The sequence below is a fragment of the Dasypus novemcinctus genome, chromosome 5, assembly GCF_030445035.2.
Source record: "Dasypus novemcinctus isolate mDasNov1 chromosome 5, mDasNov1.1.hap2, whole genome shotgun sequence".
NCBI classification, from domain to species: domain Eukaryota; kingdom Metazoa; phylum Chordata; class Mammalia; order Cingulata; family Dasypodidae; genus Dasypus; species Dasypus novemcinctus.
The window spans coordinates 5,070,521-5,089,449 of record NC_080677.1 but is presented as its reverse complement, the minus strand read 5'-3'; the positions used below and the strand labels follow the sequence as shown (position 1 = coordinate 5,089,449).

The following is an 18,929-nucleotide window of genomic DNA, read 5'->3' as shown; positions in this document are numbered from 1 at the left end:
GCAGGGGCTGCTCCGCCTGGGTGTGCGCCCTTCCTCTACGCCTGGCGCCTTCCACGCAGGCCGTGGCACCACTCTTCCCCAGGCCCACAGTAAGCGACCCCCAGAAGGGTTCCCGTCACGTTCTCACAGCCTGAGCCAGCAGAACGCAGCATCGTGGGGGAGTTTGGACTCGAGTAAACTAAGCTGGGACGCAGTCTATCTGCAAACGCAGCAACGTGGGGCCCCGGGAGCAGCGGCCGCTAGGCACCCCGCAAGGCCTCCCTCCCCGGCTGGCCGCTGGCCAGCGGGCGAGTCCGAGGGGCCCGCCTGGTGGCTCCTGTCTTCCGAGTGCAGCGTCTGAGCTCACGGGCCGAGCGGGTGGCACTGCGACGGGAACCGCTGCCTGCCCACCTTCCAAGCCGGTGCGCGTCCCACCTGCCACGTGGCCCCCCGTGAGGGGCACACAGTCTCGGTGGCAGTGGGGCTGGACTAGAAAGCGGCTCCAGAGAAGACACGCGGGCACAGGCGGGTCACGCTGAAAGGCACAGGGCGGCTGCCCTAAACCCGCAGACCCCGGCTGTGGGCAAGGCTGGCTGGAAGGGGACAGCAGGGGTCACGCCGGGTCTCCTGGAGAGAGGACGGTGTGCTCAGGAGTCCACGTGGCCCACCTACTGTCCTCCCGCAGCAGAGCCGGGGCTGCCACGTTCCGGCCACACCTGGCGGAATCTCGCGGATGAGAAGGGTTGGCCGGGGCAGAGTGCCCAAAGAGCCTGCACGACATTCAGAGGCCCGAGTGCTCGAGGACACACGCTCCTCACACTCCAGACCTGCAGTGCCAAGCCAAGAGGTGTGTGCTGCTGCACCGGAACCAGCCTGGCAGGGACGGGGCTGAGAACGGACAAGGAAAAGGAACGACCAGGTACCTGACCCTGGACCAGAGAACATGCCCAAGAGGATGCCACTGTGCAGACAACAGGAACAACTGGAATATACAGTGTGCGCCTGGATCCATGCCAGATTTCTTCAACCTGCTAAACTTATTTAGGGGGTTACCCCACTGGCTATCCTAGCTGTTAGGAAATGCACACAGGTATTGGCACGTGCACACAGAGCATGACATATGCAACCTACTCTCAAACGTTCAGAAAACGGACAAATGGAAAGACAGAAAAAAACCAATGTGGCAAAATGTGAAAGCTGGTAAATCTGGGTCTCTGGGCAAGGGGTACAATGGAGTTCTCTGCATTGCTTTTTTATCTTATTTTTGCAGTTTTCCTGTAAAGTTGAAATGATTTCAAAATCAGAAGTATAAAATTGAAATATCAGAAAAAGGAAATAAAAACAAGGACAAAATACACACACCCCACTTTTAAAAAATTAAAAACGACCGTCAATGGCTGCGAGGGCTTCTAAGCAGCACGTTTCCTCAGTTTCTGCGCTCAGGTCCAGGAATAAACAGGCGGGAACGGGCCCTGAACACAGAGGCGCTGGGGACAAACCCCTCCACCCCTCCACATCCGTCCCGGCTGAGGGACGGTGGAATTACGGTGCCTCAAGGGGCAGGACATGGCAGGCACCCCACCTGGTCAGAGCACCTGGACACTTCCCTCTGGGGGGAAGAGGCAAAGCAGGAGCACAGCAACGTGAGAAACTGCCAGAACTCAGGCCAAGGAAGGATGCCTCAGGAAGCGAGGGGCGTGGGAGGTGAAGGCCGTGACGCAGGGCTGCAGACACTCGGAGAGGAAGACAGAACAGATGTGCTCCAAACCGCTGGGAAGGCTAGGACGCAACGCCCGGCAGGGAGGTCCGTTTCCCTCCACCCTTCGCCAGCAAGTAAACAGGCCACAAAGATACTGAGATCCCTGTCACTGCTGGCAATCAAACCACAGAAAATGACCGCTTACACAGGAAATGTAATTGAGTCAAGCGCTCCCATTGGAGCCAGCTGCAGGCAGAGCTTTCCCAGTCCTCGGCCCCTGGCACCTCTGCCTGGTGTGGAGTTGTGTGACTCGAGCAAGCAAGCACCTGGGCAAGCGGCCACCGCCCACCTGCCCCACGCCAGCACGTCACCCCAGTTTCGCTTTTTGTTGGTGTGTTATAAAATTTGAAACTTTACCGCCCAAGAAGCATGCATCGAGTGATTTCCTGATGATCTGGCTCATGGGCAGAGAGGAAAAGAGAACGCTGCTTCCTTACGCTCAGCCTTCACAGGATGAGAACAGAACGGGCTTTCTGTGGGGCGAGGCCAGAGCAAGGACGAGGAGACCAGGAGCAGGTCACAGGGGCTGGCGGTTAGTGGGTCTCTCTCGAAAGCAGGGCAAACTCACCGGCCAGTCAACGTGCTGGTCCTCTGCTGCTTAGGAAAGCTTGCTAGAGAGAAAATGAACTCTGCCCTCTGCAGCCAGCCCACCGGCCTGCGAGCAGGGCCACCACAGGCCTGGCTGATACCAAGGAGAAGCAGAGGGCAGGGTCAAGGCTCAAGGCTTCGGACCGGACCACACAGGGCGGAGCTGCGGCACTCTGGGCGAGTTCCCCAAATCAGCACGCTCTGGTCTCCTTGAATGTCAAATGCATAAAACAGCACATACAAAGGGCTTGCCACAGTATCCCAGAAGAAAAATGACATGGAGAAAGTGTAGGATAAGTATCTGCGCTATTCGGAGAAATCTAAGACTGCAAGCTATTTGCAGAAGTTGAGATTTAGGCATAAAAGCAAAAGCACAAGAAATGAATAGGAATATATATACAATAGGAATATATATATTATATATATATACACATACATATATATAAAATATAAACCTATCATACGTCATTGATTCTAAACACTCCTGACCCCCATTTCAACATTTTTTAAAATTTGGAACAGCTTACAACAATCAATACACTTTACTGATAATACATAATCATCTTTCTCACTACTAAAAATCTGTAATTAAAACTCTCCTTGTCTTACAGTGTTTTAGAGTTACTAGAATAAAAATTTAAGAAACAAAACAAAAAACATAGGCCTGTACTACACAGCGAGCGCTGGTGTACATGATGGACTACAGCTCACAGGTCAAGGATAAAAATATTCTTTCATTAGTTGTAACAAATGTACCCCATAATGCAAGGTGTTAGGAACAGGGTGGTATATGGGCACTCTGTATTTTATATATTTCTATAAACCTGCAACTTCTCTAACTTTAAAAATTCAGTAAATGCAAATTTACAAGGTACAAAAAAATTTGGGGAAGAATATCGATTTCTTCCGGACAACGCTTATTTGCCTCAATCTCACCAACATCAAATACACACACTTCATAAAGAAAAGCATTAAGAAAAACACGCTCCTTTTACTCAATAGGGGAAATGGCCTCTCTCTGCCTCAAAGTCCTCATCTGTGAAGGGAAGATTATCCCAGGGCTGGTGGGAGGACCAAATAGGAAAACCCTAGGGAACCCCTTGGAACAGTGACCTGTAACGTAGCAGGTGCCTCAGTTTCCTCATCTGAAAAATGGGCTCATGCTAGTTCCACCAGACAGGGCCAGTAGGAGGACCAAATAGGAAAATCCTAGGAAAGTGCCTGAAACAGTGACCTGAGCACAGTAAGTGCCTCGGTGTCCTCACCTGTAAAACGGTACGATGGGCTCATGCTGGTCCACCTGACAGGGTTGGCGGGAGGGTTACGTGGGAAAACCACTGTCCCCTCTTCCAGGGAGCGCTTGGCTTCCAGGCTGTAGAACAGCCAAGTTCAAGGTTCCTCCGGGAAAGGGCCTGGGTGAACAGTGAGCCTGTGCACACTTGTGCTCGCAAAGCCCGCAGCCGGCCCACGGCTGGGGGCACCAGTGCAGATTCTTGCTCTTCTTGGAGCCCTCTACCTAGCACGGTCCCCATACTGTGAGTTCCTCAGATGGCAGCGGAAAGCACAGATGAGCCAGCGCTACTCACATTTCAGCTGCGTCCCCGAGCTAACAAAGGTGCAAAAGCAAATACTGGTTATTAAGACATGGGACCAACTGCCTAGGATTCCAACCAATAAAACCAGTTAACAGCGCTTGGCCAGGTCATCTATTTTTTATGTGAAACTTCTACCTCGATTTCAGAAGAAATGAAAATAGAGTACGAAAGAATGCAATCTCAAACTTACACAGGCATCATGATAATCCCGTTAAATCCTACCTTCTTTAAAAAAAAAAATTCTTCCTTCTCAAAGGTTGGGAGAGCTCGCTCCCACTGCGGAACAGGTGCGAAGAGCAGCTCCCGCAAGGGGGTTCTTCCCAGTGCCAAGCGTGACGGCGAGGACTTCACCTCAGTGAGCTCTACCGCGCACGTGGCCCTGCACATTGAAGACATTTTCAAGGACCTTCAAGTCCCTCCAGTCGGGCAGCGGAAAAGCGAGTCAAGGCAATCACAAACTGCCCGCCACGACTCACGGAAGCCCTCGGTAATGCCGCTGCTACAGCCAGGCCCAGAATCGTAACTTAAATGACTTCCAAAACCGCGTTAGGTACAAGTCCTTCCTGTCAGATGGAACCATTTCATCAAGTCAAAATAGGGAATGTCTCAAATGATCTTTGTTCCATCCTTTTCAAGTATAAAAACAAGGATGAGTGGAAGTGACTGTCAACAAATTTCCTGAAGAGAATTTAATCCAATAAAAAATCTTACCCGCCAAAGTTATGAGGCGGGTAAGATTAAAAGAGGAAAAGCTGCAGAACCACTATCTGACTAAAAAAAAATAGCAGTGATGGACTTTGGGAATGAACTCATCTCATCCCCAAATCAAGACTCAGAAGGGCTGTGTCATCCTCCAGACACTGCCAAGGGACAGAAGGAGGCAGATGCCCAAGTCCCCACGGGGAGCGACCCAAAGGCGCACCTGATCGGCAAGGGCAGGCTCGCCCTCGGGTTGTGAGCCTTGGACCCATTCCCCAAAAACGATGGGAGACGGGCCAATCCAAGGAGGCCTGCTCTGGTTTCTGTCCACCCCGAGAGGCCTGTTCTACCACCTGGTGTCACAGAGCAGGGCTCGGCTGGACGCTCCTCAACTCTTGCTCGAATGAAGAAAGCAAAGGTGGTGGCTGGGGACCAATAAAACTTTATCGACAAAAGCAAGCAGCGGGCTGGACCTGGCTCGCTGGCTGAAGTTCACCAACCCCTGCTCTGTAAGAACAGGTTTCCAGCCTGGAGGCTCGGGGACAAAGACACAGAAAATGGAACCAAGAAAAGCCACTTGTGGTAAGTTGAGGCCAGAAGAGAATTCATGGAATTCCCCTACAGACTGGAGTGGAGAACAAGGAGCACACACTTGTCTGGCAGCTGCTTCCCCAACCTGCTCATGCCCCAAGTCCAGGAAGCCAGGACTGCACGGGGCTACAAAGAGGCCTCATTGTTAATATAAGCATGTATACTTCCAATTCCGCAAGTGGGAGAAAAATGTAAGTAAATACAGAGTTTGGGAAATTCAACAGCCAAGTAACCTTAAAAACCTGTATCTGACTTGCACTCACTAGTGCTAGAGCACAGTTCAGCAACTTGTGCAGGTTTTTTCCCCAAACCTATTTTATTTTGTGTTTCTCATTTTCTGGAGTTCACTGAATGCCACTTTCATTGTCTACGAGTCTTCAAATAGGGGCATCATCTCTTCATTCAAAGCGTTAAGGCTAGAAATGACTAAGAACCAAGAGTTTTTCCAGTTTCAGAAAAATAATGTGGGAGCTACACCACCGAACGCAGACGCAAGCACAGGTTCCAGGTGCCAGCGGAATCGGCCACGTCAGGCACTCTTTCCCATCCCTGGAGGGCCGCCTTCTGGCCCTGGGCGCTCGGCTCCCGTGGAACTTGGGTCAGTGTTGAAGGACTTAAAGATGATAACTTCTAACGGGTTAAAAGATGGGGCTGGCCCCGGAACGGGTGATTTCCACACACTTCCTCCAGTCTACACAACAGCCCTGTTCACCAGCAGGGAAAGCAGAGTACAGGAAAGCCTCGTGCCGTCCCCAGGGTCAGCGCGTTACAAGCTGAAGAGCTGAGACCACCTCACATTTTGATGGGACAAGCTCTGCCTTGAGGGCGAAGGCTCGTCCCCGCCACGCCAGCCTGCCGACATCCATCACTAAGGCCAAAAGCAGGACGATTAACCGGACACAACCATGGCGGGTCTGCGTCACGTCAACTCTCCACGGCAGTGACTCGTGACGGAGCCCTGCAACTTCTCCGTGCCACAGCTGTGAGTGAACGGCTGGAGCTGGAACGTTATTTATGAGTGGAAGAGAATGTTTTCTATAAAACTTTGGAGACTGATCTAACTGCTGTTAACTGCGGATTGCTCAAGGCTGCAACTCATTGTAAGTCATCCCATTTTCTGAGAAATTCTGGAACGGCCACTGGATTTTCCAGGAACAGAGGACAGGAGCTGCCAAGTCTTGCTGCCGGATTTTACAAGCGCAGGACAGTGCCTTCAAAAGCCACTGAAGAGCACTGCCGGGCACTTGCTCAGAGGACGGCGAGTATCCGAGGGAAGGACCGCTGTTTATGACTTCCCAGCTCCCACCGGGACAGCGAAGGAACAAAATGCACCCACAGAGCCAGGAGCCGCCCTGCAGACGGTGCTTCTGCACCTCGTGAAATGCTGGCGGGAGGGCTGGGGGGAAGGACCTTCCCCCGTTCCTCTGCCCACCTCGCCGGCTGTCTGCCCAGCTGAGGGAGACACTACTGAGGTAACGTCCCTGCCGCTCCCTGGAGGACTTGTCCTTTTCGTCTGCTGACCCCGTCCTCTGGGGACCGATAGTATGAAGTGCAAGGCAGCGGGCTGGGGCGGGGGTTCAGTCTCGGCCAACGCTACGCAGCCCCCCGAGAACTGGACCCACGACCCACAGAAGAAGCGTGCAATCAACGGGGTGAGACAACCCCAGCCTTTTAAGGAACAAAGAAACAATACGGATGAGGCAGAGGGCAGCCCCTCAGCTACGCTCTGCACTGACCTGGCCCTCAGGCCACCGCCGAGTTCCACAGTTCTCCAGAAGTCCCCTTTCCTGGCTGGAAACCACGCTGGCTTCGCGTCAAACTCAATGATTAAGACCAACGGTGGGAAATGGACTTGGCCCAGTGGTTAGGGCATCCGTCTACCACATGGGAGGTCCGCGGTTCAAGCCCCAGGCCTCCTTGACCCGTGTGGAACTGGCCCATGCGCAGTGCTGATGCGCGCAAGGAGTGCCGTGCTACACAGGGGTGTCCCCCGCGTAGGGGAGCCCCACGTGCAAGGAGTGCACCCAAAAGGAGAGCCGCCCAGCGCGAAGGAGGGAGCAGCCTGCTGAGGAATGGCGCCGCCCACACTTCCCGTGCCGCTGACGACAACAGAAGCGGACAAAGAAACAAGACGCAGCAAAAAGACACAGAAAACAGACAACCGGGGGAGGGGAATTAAGTAAATAAAAATAAATCTTTAAAAAAAAAAAAAAAAAGACCAACAGTACTCCTCAGCTTCTTCAAAGGTTTACTTCGCTCTGTCACCCCCCCAAATTAAAAGCACACATCTCTGCAGCTGTGATGCCACAGGCCAGTCTTCATCACCATAGGTAAAAAGAGACTTCACAGATTAAGGGAGGAAAAACAAGTTTGAAGAAGCGCAAAAAGCTGATGGCGAAGCGTCTGGAAGGTTCAAAATGCAGGACTTCTGGCTGGAAAGACGGAGGCTGAGAAAGAGAGAAGGTGCAAGGACTTTAAACGATTGAAAGTCTCGGTAGGGTCCACCAGGACTGAGCTGCCAAACCCAAAGGTCCATGCGCTGGCCCTCAGAAATGCAGCCCCTCGAGGGAACGAAGAGCCCCAACAGTGGACTGTGGTGACCAACGCACAACACTGTGATTACACTAACTGTACAACACTATGCTTACACTGATCGTGCACCCTGGACGGACTGTATGGTATGTGAATACACAGGAATTAAACCTTAAAGAAATGTATCTCTACGTAGTAAGCTAACAGTTCAAGTTAGGTTGTTCAGAAAATGAAGGAGATCTGCAGGTGACAGGTCCTGGGCTGCATGAAGAAAAACACCTCTCGGTGCTATCAGAGCTGGGCAGGGAGACAAGGAGGGACCCAACGTAGGGAAGGCGTCCATCTGTAAAAGCGGCTCACAGCAGGCCAGCGAGCCCTCCCCGCCCCCCCCCCCGCCCGTTAAAGAAGCACCCCTTCTTCTTTCCCACTTCCCTGTCTTGTAAGCTCAGGGCTCAACTTCCCGCCTGGGGCGCAGGGCCCGGAGGTGAACACGCGGCGCCTGCGTCCCCCCAGCATCTCGGCACGGGCGGGGGCAGGCCAGCCGCACTACAGGAACAGGGGCTCTCAGAAGAAGATGCCCGGGGCCGCGGGCAGGCAACGACGAGAGGAGAACGCGCCCGCTCAGGCTTCTCTCGGTGGCCCAACGCATAAGCGAGCGGGTTCCTCGCCATCTGCACTTGTGCTGAGGCCGTCGGCCAGCGCCCTGTTGCTAGACTCAGACATCCATGCTCTCCCTTACCTGGTAATAGGGATGATGCAGAAAGGAATCGGGGCAGCCAGCTAAAGCCATTGGCTCCTCCTTGCCGTCTTCGAGCTGCTTCTTCTGCGCTGCAGCACCTGTAACAGAGACAGTCCGTGAGAAGCCAAAGCAGGCACCCCTGAAGCCCCGCTCAAGACCAGCATCTGCACGCGGGGAATGCTCGGGCAGCACTTGCCGCCCGGGCTTGCGTTCTGCTCGAAGGGCAGCAGATCCCGCCCTGTTCTCAGTCCACTGTCGTAGCACAGAAAGCTTCTCTGATAGGGGCACAGCAATCATAAAAAGATTCACAGTCGATCCTAACATAACCTCCCTCTCCACGAAGCTGGGTGGGGCCATGAGCGGTGCCACCCAGACACAGTGGCCCGCCGGTTTGCCATCGAATGCCAAGGAGTGCTTTGCCAAACGACAACACACAAGGGACTGCAGGAAGCGGATGTGGCTCAAGTGACAGGGCCTCCACCTACCACATGGGAGGACCCGGGTTCGATGCCTGGGGCCTCCTGGTGAAAAAGAAGAAGAGAAAGCACGCCTGTGCAGCGAGCCAGTGCCTGTGTGAGTGCCCGCATGGTGAGCCAAGTGCCGCGTGCTAAGCCGAGTGCCCGCATAAGCACCTGAGCGGCGAGGCAAGTGCCCACATGGCGAGCCAGTGCCTGTGCAAGTGAGTCACGCAGCAAGATGATGACAGAACAAAAGAGTGACAAGGGGAGAGTCCAGGTGAAGCGCAGCAGAGACCAGGACCTGAGGTGGCACAATTGATAGGGATCTTCTCTCCACATCAGAGGTCCCAGGATCGAATCCCGGTGAATCCTAGAGGAGAAAGAAGAAAAGAGAAGACAAAAAGAAAGAGGAAGAGAAACAGATCACACAGCAAATGGACACAGACATCAAGAACAGCAAGGCAGGGAGAGGGGGAAAACCACAGTGGGAGTTTTCTCCTAAACTCTCATCCCTGGACAGGAGACGTTATTCCAAATCACACTTAGGAATGCTGAAGGGGCATTCCAGAAAGAACAAGGAGTCGGTGGAATCAGAGGAACAACCCCATTCAAGGGACCAGACAATCGCCAGGAACGAACGCGCGGTCAGGCCCAGCGGTGACGGGACATGACGAGCTCCCTGCCCTATGAACCCGTGCGCGCCTGCCACCCAGCGCCTCACCTGCCTCACGCACCCTGTGCCCAGCTGGCCTGAGCCAGGCACAATTCCGGGCCACACCAGCTTGCCCGTGGCTTTGCACCTGCGTGCGTCTCTCCTGGCCCTGCTGCCCGCTGATGCTCACTCTCCTGTAGGAGGGAGCTCGGGAATCGCCTCCTCCAGGAAGCCCTCTCAGACTGCCCTGCCCAATCTCCACCACCGCAAGATGGGTCTGAACCGTTTCCACGCTGGGCTCCTGGACCACCTTCTGTGCTGACATCTATCCTTCCGCTTACGAGATCTCCTTACTGGGCTTACTCGGCCCAAGGAAGCCGTGAGCTCAGGGCAGCAGAGGCTCTCTGTGTCCCCAGCTCCCCAGCCCAGGTGAGCAAGGAGAGACAGGACCCGACTCTGTAGTGGGCCCCGCTGCCCTGAGCGCTGCTGACCGCCACTGTAACCCAGGGAAGAGAAAACAGCTGCAGGAGGGGCCGAGCCCACCAGTGTCCTGGGGAAACCCGGCGGGACGTCAGCCCCAGCTGAGCCGCCGTTCCCTCTCCACCCGGGGAGGGAGCAGCGGGGACTCCCCTCTGAGGGCATCAGCGCTGACCAGGAAGAGAGGCCTCAAAGACTAGCCAGTGTGTCCGGACAGCGGCGCTTGAAACGGCCCCCACCCATTCTACTCCAGGCCACGGCGGACTTTCCTTCCCGAAGCAGTTCTACCGAGAAAAAGAAGAAAAATCTAGAATATGGTTGTTTTCTTTCAATGAATAACAGGCAAAGCAGGAAAAAAGGAGAATGGCACAAACAAACAAAAAAACCCTACCCAATACAAAATTAATTAGATGCTGGAAGCAGAAAATCAGAATGAAGGCTGTGGAAATAAATCCATGGGAGAGAAGATTAATTCAAGTAACAAAGAAACTGGCAGACAGAATAAGCAGAGCTGAACACAGTGGCAAAACAGCATGGAGGTCAGAGCAGAATTCAGGCTACAAGAGACAAAGGTCAGGCTGCTTCGGGAGTGCAAAGGACCAGAACCGGCCAAGGGGCAGGGCTTGGCAAAGCCCAGACTGGCAGAAGCCTCTGAGGGAAAAGCCGAAAAAACCCCAGGTCGGGCATATAATTAGGGCTATACCTATTAATTCTGCCCATCAGAATAAAAAAAAAAACGAGGTAAGACCCAAGAAATTCAAACTATTCTGCCCATCAAAATAGAAAAAAAACAAAAACAAGGTTAAGACCCAAGCAATTCAAACACTCCTGAACTGTCATTACGGCTAAAAGGAACACAAGTGTTCTACATCCATAAGCTTTACCTCCAAGCTGTTACGGGTTCTCCAAGTGCCGCTGTGGAGAGTGCTTCAGATCCCCAGCGCAGGGTTCAGAGAAGGCGCTCAGGACGAGCCGGCTGTGGCTGAAGGGACCCGTGACAGCAGGGAAGCCAGCGCTCCAGGCGCCGGGCAGTGCCTCCACACCCTCACCCACCAGGGCTGGGGTCCTCATCGCCCTCCACCTGGCGCGACCAGCGGATCTGGCCCTCCAACCTCTCTGGCTCTTATTATGGCCCCAACAGTTCAAGTCCCAACGCCCAGACTCACGAATAGGAACTAATCTGGAAACAGGGTCTCTGAGAGACAACTAGTTAGAAGGAGGGTAGGCTGGAGTCAGGTGGGGCTAATCCCGTATGACCAGTGTCCTCAGAAGAAAATTCCCCTATGACCAGTGTCCTGATAAAATTGCCATATGACCGGTGTCCTTATAAGAGAGTTCTCATATAACTGGTATCCTCAGAAGAAAATTCCCATATAACTAGTGTCCTAGGAAGAAGAAAATTCCCATATAACCAGGGTCCTCATAAGAGAAAATTCCCATATGACCAGGGTCCTCATAAGAGAAAATTCCCATATGACCAGGGTCCTCATAAGAGAAAATTCCCGGTGTCCAGTTGAGCGCCAGGGGAAGTCTGCGGCAGAGACCGAGGGATGCAGCTACAAGCCATGGATTCCAGCAAACACCAGGAACCGGAAGAGGCACGGAAGGAGTTTCCCCTGCAGATTCAAGAGGGAGCCAGGCCCCCGCCACCTGCATTTCAGACTACTGGTGTTCAAAGATGCGAAAAAATAAGTGTCTGTGGTATTAAGCCCCCCCGTCTGTGGTACGCTGTGATTAGGAAACTGACACAGCACCCATCTCCCAAACCTCCACAGGTGCACCAGCACCCCGGCCACGGGCTGCCTCCCATGGAAGCGGGGTGGTGGTCTCGGCCCCCCACTCCCCGCACAGCCCACAGCACACAGGTCTCAGGGCCTGCCCCAGCCGAGATCCTCCTCGGAACACTCGCCGGCCTTCTGCTCTGCCTGCACCAGGCTCTCTTCCTGGACCCTGCTCTCCCTTCAGCCTTCGCAGGGAGCCATTTCCCCGCTTGGCCTACATCTCCTACATCTCTGAGGGCCAGGAGGTGGGGCTGTTGTCGTCCTTGCTCCTCCCAGGCCCTTAAGATCCCTGCTCTGAACCAGGCCATCAGGTGGCCCCCGCCCCGCCCCTCGCTGTTACTTCGTTTCCCTTGGCCAGCCCCGCACACCTCGCTAGCCCCAACACACATGCCCCCCAGGACTCTTGGACGTGTCCAGCACACGGAGCTATGTTGCTATTTGCCCCTAATTTAAGGTCGTTAGAGTCCTGACAATATCATTAAATATGTCCATTTTATTGCCTAAATATTACCTTGGAAAACATTTGCCAAGGAAATGACTTCTCAGCCAAAAAAAAGGTGCACTTTGCTGGCTCCGCTAAATGTTTCTCCTTGGTAGAGGTAACCCACTTGAGCAAATGGACTGGATTAGCGCTGGTCTCTCATGAAAGAGAACAAGAGGGTGGGGATTCTGTGAGCACCCTTCAGGAAAACTCACGACCTCCACAAATACTCCAATATCGTCAGGAGATTCAGCAGAACTTCTCAGAATGCTTGGAAACCTGTCATGAATACAGCAGGGGGCCCCAAAAAGGACTTTCACAGATGCAGACTTCCGGGTTTTGAAATAACACACCCTCGGGTTTTCTGATCACGCGGGTTATCCCCATCACCTGTAACTCCTTCACAGCGTCCCCGTTCGAGGTATCTTGACCAACAACGTACTTTTCCGGTTCTGGTGATCTATCTAACCCGGCTGCCCGGGGGGTTAGGTTTAACCCCACAGTATGATTATCTTGCCACACAGACCTCCTGACAAAACTAAAAGCACTGTCATTACTGGTGCCCTGAAGAACACAGAAAAATCTGCTACACATAGAGCAAAACCCCCACGTCTAAATGTCCGACAATAGGACCTATGTGAGGATACGTTATTGCAAACTTTAAAGTTTTCAGTACGTCGTATATTTTATCAAAAACATGTCCCTGTCCACAGACACTGAAGGAAAAATATCATAAGCAGCTATATCTAGGTAGCTGGAGTCATACCTAGAATGATAAAAGCCTCTCATTAAAAACTGCAAAATGACTAAGACATTGTGCCAATGAGTCCACCTTTTCTCTTCCTTGGGTTAAGGCAGGACCTCTTAACCTGAGATCTGTAAGTTTGAAATGAAAAAAAAATCAACTCTTTATCTTTATTTTCTCTGACCAGTACCTGAAACCTAGCATTTCCTTTACTTACGAATGTACGCAATAAATTACAGTAGTATTCATTACCTATCACATTACAGTTGTTGCGTATCTTGAAAAATCACTTATACTCATCCATACTTCAAAATTACGGTAGTTGTTTGGCCTGACGCTAGCTGAGCATCATAAAACACTCTCCTGCTACATTCTGAGGAAGGGTCCGTGGTTTCCTCCCGACCGACAAAGGAGTCTGTGGAGCAAAACAGGTGAAGAGGCCCTGGAGTGAGGGGGCTTAAGTGCCCAGCTGAGCCCGAGCTGTTCTCAGAGGTCTGCTGAAGGTTAATGGTTAAGGCTCCTTTGCGAGAATACCATTATAAATAATATATTGGAGCCCTTCCATTTTAATTGAGTTTTGAACACATGATAAAAATTTAATCTTCATTATAAAGTTGGTATTTTTTTCTGTATTAGACTACAGTACAGGCAAAGTCAAAGTTTGCTGATTCAAGAGTCAACATTTTTCATAACGTTGTCAATATTTACACTTCCAGAGCCAGCAGCTTAACATGCCTTTGTCCTTTTGATTTCACGTTTCTTATTTTTCCATTTTAAGGGCAATTTGTCCTAGTTTAAAGAAAACAATTGCCAAACTTAAAAAATGTCTCTCCTAATAAGTTTTCTGAAAAGAACATTGGGAGTGCCTCACTGAAACCCTTGGCAATCTGGCAGACAGCAGAGGAAATTCTTCCACCCTGCACATCGCAACAAACTGCAAATTATGTTGGTGGCAGATTTCACTGTACAGTGCTAACCCTCCCAACATGGTATTGGCCAAACTGGCATCGTACAGCAGAAAAGCAGATGTGATGTCCATCAGGAGATGACCAAATGGCACATCCACGAACAAGCCGTGGGTCCATCACGCGGTGAAGGAAGGAAATCCCAACTGGCCCCGTGCTCAGGTCTTGCTACGGATCGAGGAGATCCACTCTAATATTTTCTATTCCATTCGATTTTACTTCTTAAAAAACGTTTTTCATATTGGCAAAGGACTTGAATAGACATTTCTCCAAAGAAAATATACAAAGTATACAAGTACATGAGAAAATGCTCAACATCATTAGTCACTAGGGATGCAAATCAAAACCACAGTGAGCTATCCCTTCAAGCACACCAGAACGGTTATTACTTAAAACAAAACAAACAAAAGAAAAATATGGAAAGTAAGTATTAGTAAGGAAGTGGAGAAATAGAAAGCTTGGGAATTGCTAGTGGGAATGCAAAACAGTGTAGAAGCTGCAGAAAAGTTTGGCAATTCCTCAGAAGGTTAAACACAGAATCATTCCACTTCTAGTAAATACACAACCCCTCAGTAGATGAGTTGAAAAACAAAATGTGATACAGACATACAATGGAATATTATCCAGCAGTAAGGCGGATGGAGTTCTGATAACCCCGAAGACGCCGTGATGTCTGTGTATGTGATTTCAGTTATATGAAGTACCTAGAGGTAAGCAAATTCATAGAAAGTAGATTATAGTTACCAAGGCCAGGGTAGCGGGGAAGAGGGAAATGGGGGGGGGGGGGTTGTTCACTGTGTACAGAATTGCTGTTTGGGGTGATGAAAAGTTTCGGTAACGGACGGTGGTGATGGAGAGTAAAATCGGAAATTTCGTGCTGTGCCTATGTTACCAAAATACGTTCTTCAAATGCTTTTCGTGACCTGCTAACTGGATTTCGAGGCACAATACTGGTTGCTATCCACAGTCTGAGAACAGGGTCAGGGCTGGGTCTGGGGTTTGGCTACGGCCGAGGGTGCCAATCCTCTCTTGAGCATCTCCCTCCCTCCCTGAGCTCGGTGCGCTCAAGCCGCTCTCCAGCTTACGGAGAAGGCTGGCCCACAGGCACCCCGGGTTTATGGCCACTCCCCCTTCCGCGACCTCCCTCCGGGCTGAGGCGCGACAGAGCAGCCTGGCAGGGCTGGCTCACAGGCACCCTTGGTCCTCGCGCCCAGCTCTTTCTCTGGCCTATTCGTCTGGCTCGCCGCTTAAGCGCAACTAGCCCCTTCCACGATCCCTGTGTGCCCAAGGAGCCGCATGGGGCTGGGAAAAAGGCATGGAACTGCAAAGTGCATTCCTTCCTCCTCTAAATTAACCACAAATCCAAACTGGGCATTGAAAGCTGCCGGAAAAATGTGAGCGGCAAACTTAGGCTCACGCTCTCCAACACTGTTTCTTCTATCCCTTGTCTTCTCCCCACTAAGACGATGTGCTCACTCACAGCCGCCCACCTTTCCTCGGCCACGGAGAGTCCGGTCACACCAGGAGTGTCACCGAGCGCCCCCCGCCAGCCCTCCCACCTCCGCAGCCCTGGCTCGTCCCCCGACACAGCCCCGGTCACTGCCACGCATCGGTCTTCTTTCACTGTCTACGGATGCTAAGCCCTGCCTTGAGGACTGGAACTTGGTAAGTACTCCCCGCTATATGTCCAACGCCCAGACATTCTCACAGTAGGCACTCAAGAAGTATCTGCCAATAAATAACAGCAAACAGTACAGTTATTGTTAGACCAGTAAAAGATGAAGGTTAATTAAAATCCAAAAGAAGTTTCAAGTCTTAAATCATCTGGGGATAAGAGGTCACACAACCCTGCTCTTAAGTAGGGAAAATATAAGTGAGCTATGCTCAGGAAATATTAAGATCATCATTTAAAGACTTAAAAACAGAATATCTACATTCTAAGTCACAATAAATGGAGAATAAGGAAACCAGTAATACACTAAACATCAAAGGGAAATAGAAAATGGATAATGAAGCATTACACATGACAGGTGAACGATACGCACAGTAAATGTGAACCATCCAATTCCCTCCTTTTCAAATTAATATTCAAAAAATATCCTATCTTGAAAAATAAAACAACCAAACCAAATTGAAACAGAAAAGCTTTAAAAAGAGAGCTAGAAAAGGGAGAGAGAAAGCAGTAGAATGGTTAAAGATAAAAGAATCAAACACAAATTCAAGCAAAGCGAAAGCAGCGGTGGTGATGACAGCTAAGCGCCCCTGGAAGCAAGGAAACACTAACACAAACTTAGAAAGTCTGCAACGTGGATGAGCTGCCGTCAGCAATGAACAAAGCAGTACCCAGCCTTCATCCTCCAAACAACACAGCAACCAAATATGTCAGCCTGTCATTTTAGGAATGTATGCTTTGTTCCTGGAGAGGTTTACATTACAAAAACACAAGTTAAGTTAAACCTTAAGACGTTCAAGGAGAAACAGAGGAATTATTTGGGGTTGGAGACTTTGGTTTGTCACTTAGGGAGGAGGAAGAACCCAACTGGGATTAAAAGAATACACAGGACCCCCACGCCGGTCCCAGCAGCTCGGGTGAAGAGGGGCAGTGGCCAGCAGCTGGCTTCCTGAGGGATCTCAGCGCACTGCCATGATGCCCACGAGGACGGTCAGCTCGGCCTAAGTGGAGGGAAGGAAGAGCCCAAGAGGGGGTCGGTGAGGCTGTCCACTCAGCCGGCTCCTGTGAATGTGGGAGCGACGCGAAAAGAGGCAGCAGGAAAGGATAAACCCTCAGACAAAAAAGTGCAACCAAAAGGAAAAAGGGGAGCAAAGCGAAAACAAGTTGACGTGGCTAACCAAGAAACTAAAGAAGATTCACCTGCAGGAAACGGAGAAACTAAAAATGAGAGGAGTCCAGCCTCTGATGAAGCAGGAGAGACAGAAGCCAAGTCTGGTGAAAACCGTGTACCATGTCTTATCATGGCCCCCGTTTCTCCATCCTTGTACAATCCAGAAGAATATTTTTATCAGCTATTTTGTAAAAGGAAGTTTTTTAGTAGCTCTACAAACATTTTTAAAAGAGGGGAAACCATTTGCTGGTTGTTTATTTTTTGGCACAACCAGAAAATAGTGGGATACTGAATTTTGGGAGGCCTTGACCGTTTCGAGTGTCAACCTAACATCCCACCACGGGCTGGCAGCTTTAAAATGTATGATACTAAATGGGGACTTAGAGTCACAGTCATGCATTTAATATGTGTTGAACATTTTAAATTACTCCTATTTCCGTGTTTTTTTAGTAGACATGTTTCTTAAAACCATTCCCTGATCTTGGCTCTCCCTGTCAGAACTCTGTAACATCCTTGGTCGTGATCATCGAGTTTTTCTAATAATTTTGTTACATGCAGTAAGAGATTGGAAATGTGAGTATGGAGTGTGTATGGTATTAAATTGTGAATTAGTGGGACTTAAAGATGTAACACTTTATCAACATTTGAAGACATTGGTACTTGATATCCTCTTAAGGAAAACTTGCCTCCAAATTTTAAGCTGAAAAGTCACTGGAATAACTTTAGAAAAACAACTACATGGCTTTTAAGGTGAGTATGAACATTAAGAATTGAGCATAAATTGTTCATCATGTTTGTACTGATCTTCAAAACAACCGATAAAATGTCAGTTATGAAAGAAAAAAATACATAACGCTATGCTTACTGAAGGCACTAGGAGTAAGAGACAGACTTAATATTTATGAAAAGTTTGCATGTGCAAATTTAGAGCATACTTTTACAAACACCTGTGAAATGACTGTTTGAAAAAGCACAAATCACGAAGAATGCCAACAATTAATAACATAAAAGATCTCTGAATGCAAGCCCAAAGAAAATCTCCCCGCCTGCCCCAACCCAGACCCGACTCCAACGTCCAGGGCCTGGGGCAGGGACTGCCCGCCAGTGTGCCAAGAGGCTCCATGTCCAGCCAACCCCAACAAAACCAGAAATTAAAAACACATGCTTATAAAAACAGACAAACAGCAACAACAAGAAACTTGGCCACTTGGAAACTGAAAACAAGCACTGGCCTAAATAACTGGTCCAAGAAGGAAATTAAGAATACAATAATAGTCTCCAGACAGTCAGGAAAAGCAGCACTATCACGTGTCCAGGCAGAAAAAAATGAAGCGAGAGAAACAAGAGGACAACCGATGTCATGAGACTTGTCTCTTACAAAAGAAAAAAAGACAGTGAATGAACAACAAGAATCATTCTCAAAGAAGACAGAAGGAAAACAGTCATAAACAAATGAGAAGGTTAAAAAGAAGAACTCTATTTTTTAAAGCCCAAGTAGGACGAAAAAAAATAAGCACTTTTCTTCTACACATAATCAAGAAATACACCAATATATAAACTTCTTTAAAAAGAAGTAGAATAGAATGATTTTTAACCATCTGTAAAGTACACTGACATTAGTCAATAAATTGGAAAGGTCCATGAAATTAAAACTTTTATAAATACATAATATACCAAAAGCAGAATAAAACAAAGCGAACAACTTTTAAGTATACAGAAAACAGTGAAAATGAAATTGAGTAAAAAGCACCCTCCAGCCAAGCCCTACATGAAGAAAGGCATGGATCAGGCGGCGCTCACTCTTCACTTATTTCAGCCTGTCAAGGGAAAAAGCCTTTGCTCGTACCAGGCACTGTCTGGGTGTTTCACGTGTGTGTGCAAAGACACACACACACTGTTACTCCCACTGCTGACGACGTGACGTCCAGCTGACCAGGTCCCAGAGCTGGCAGAGGAAGGGCTGCAGGAGGAGGGCGCCTCGGCCACGGGGCCGCGCTCTGACCCAGGCCAAAAGAAAGGCAACAGCTCCAGTCCCAGCCTGGGGT

The 18,929-nt window shown here is 50.2% G+C and overlaps 1 protein-coding gene across 5 annotated transcripts in view; it reads right to left on the bottom strand.

Moving 5' to 3' along the window:
* Positions 1 to 18,929, bottom strand: part of GRB10 (growth factor receptor bound protein 10) — a 209,717-nt gene that overhangs the window by 127,526 nt on the left and 63,262 nt on the right. For 3 of the 5 annotated variants that reach the window (XM_058296624.2, XM_012526047.4, XM_071215044.1), the window contains exon 3: positions 8,483 to 8,580. Coding sequence is in view for 4 of the 5 variants with exons in the window: in XM_012526047.4 (XP_012381501.1) it covers positions 8,483 to 8,533 (51 nt within the window). In the remaining variant the exon portion in view is untranslated. Of the gene's footprint in view, positions 1 to 8,482; positions 8,581 to 9,241; positions 9,311 to 18,929 lie in introns of those variants that run through there. The other 2 variants (XM_058296623.2, XM_004460755.4) reach the window with 1 other exon arrangement.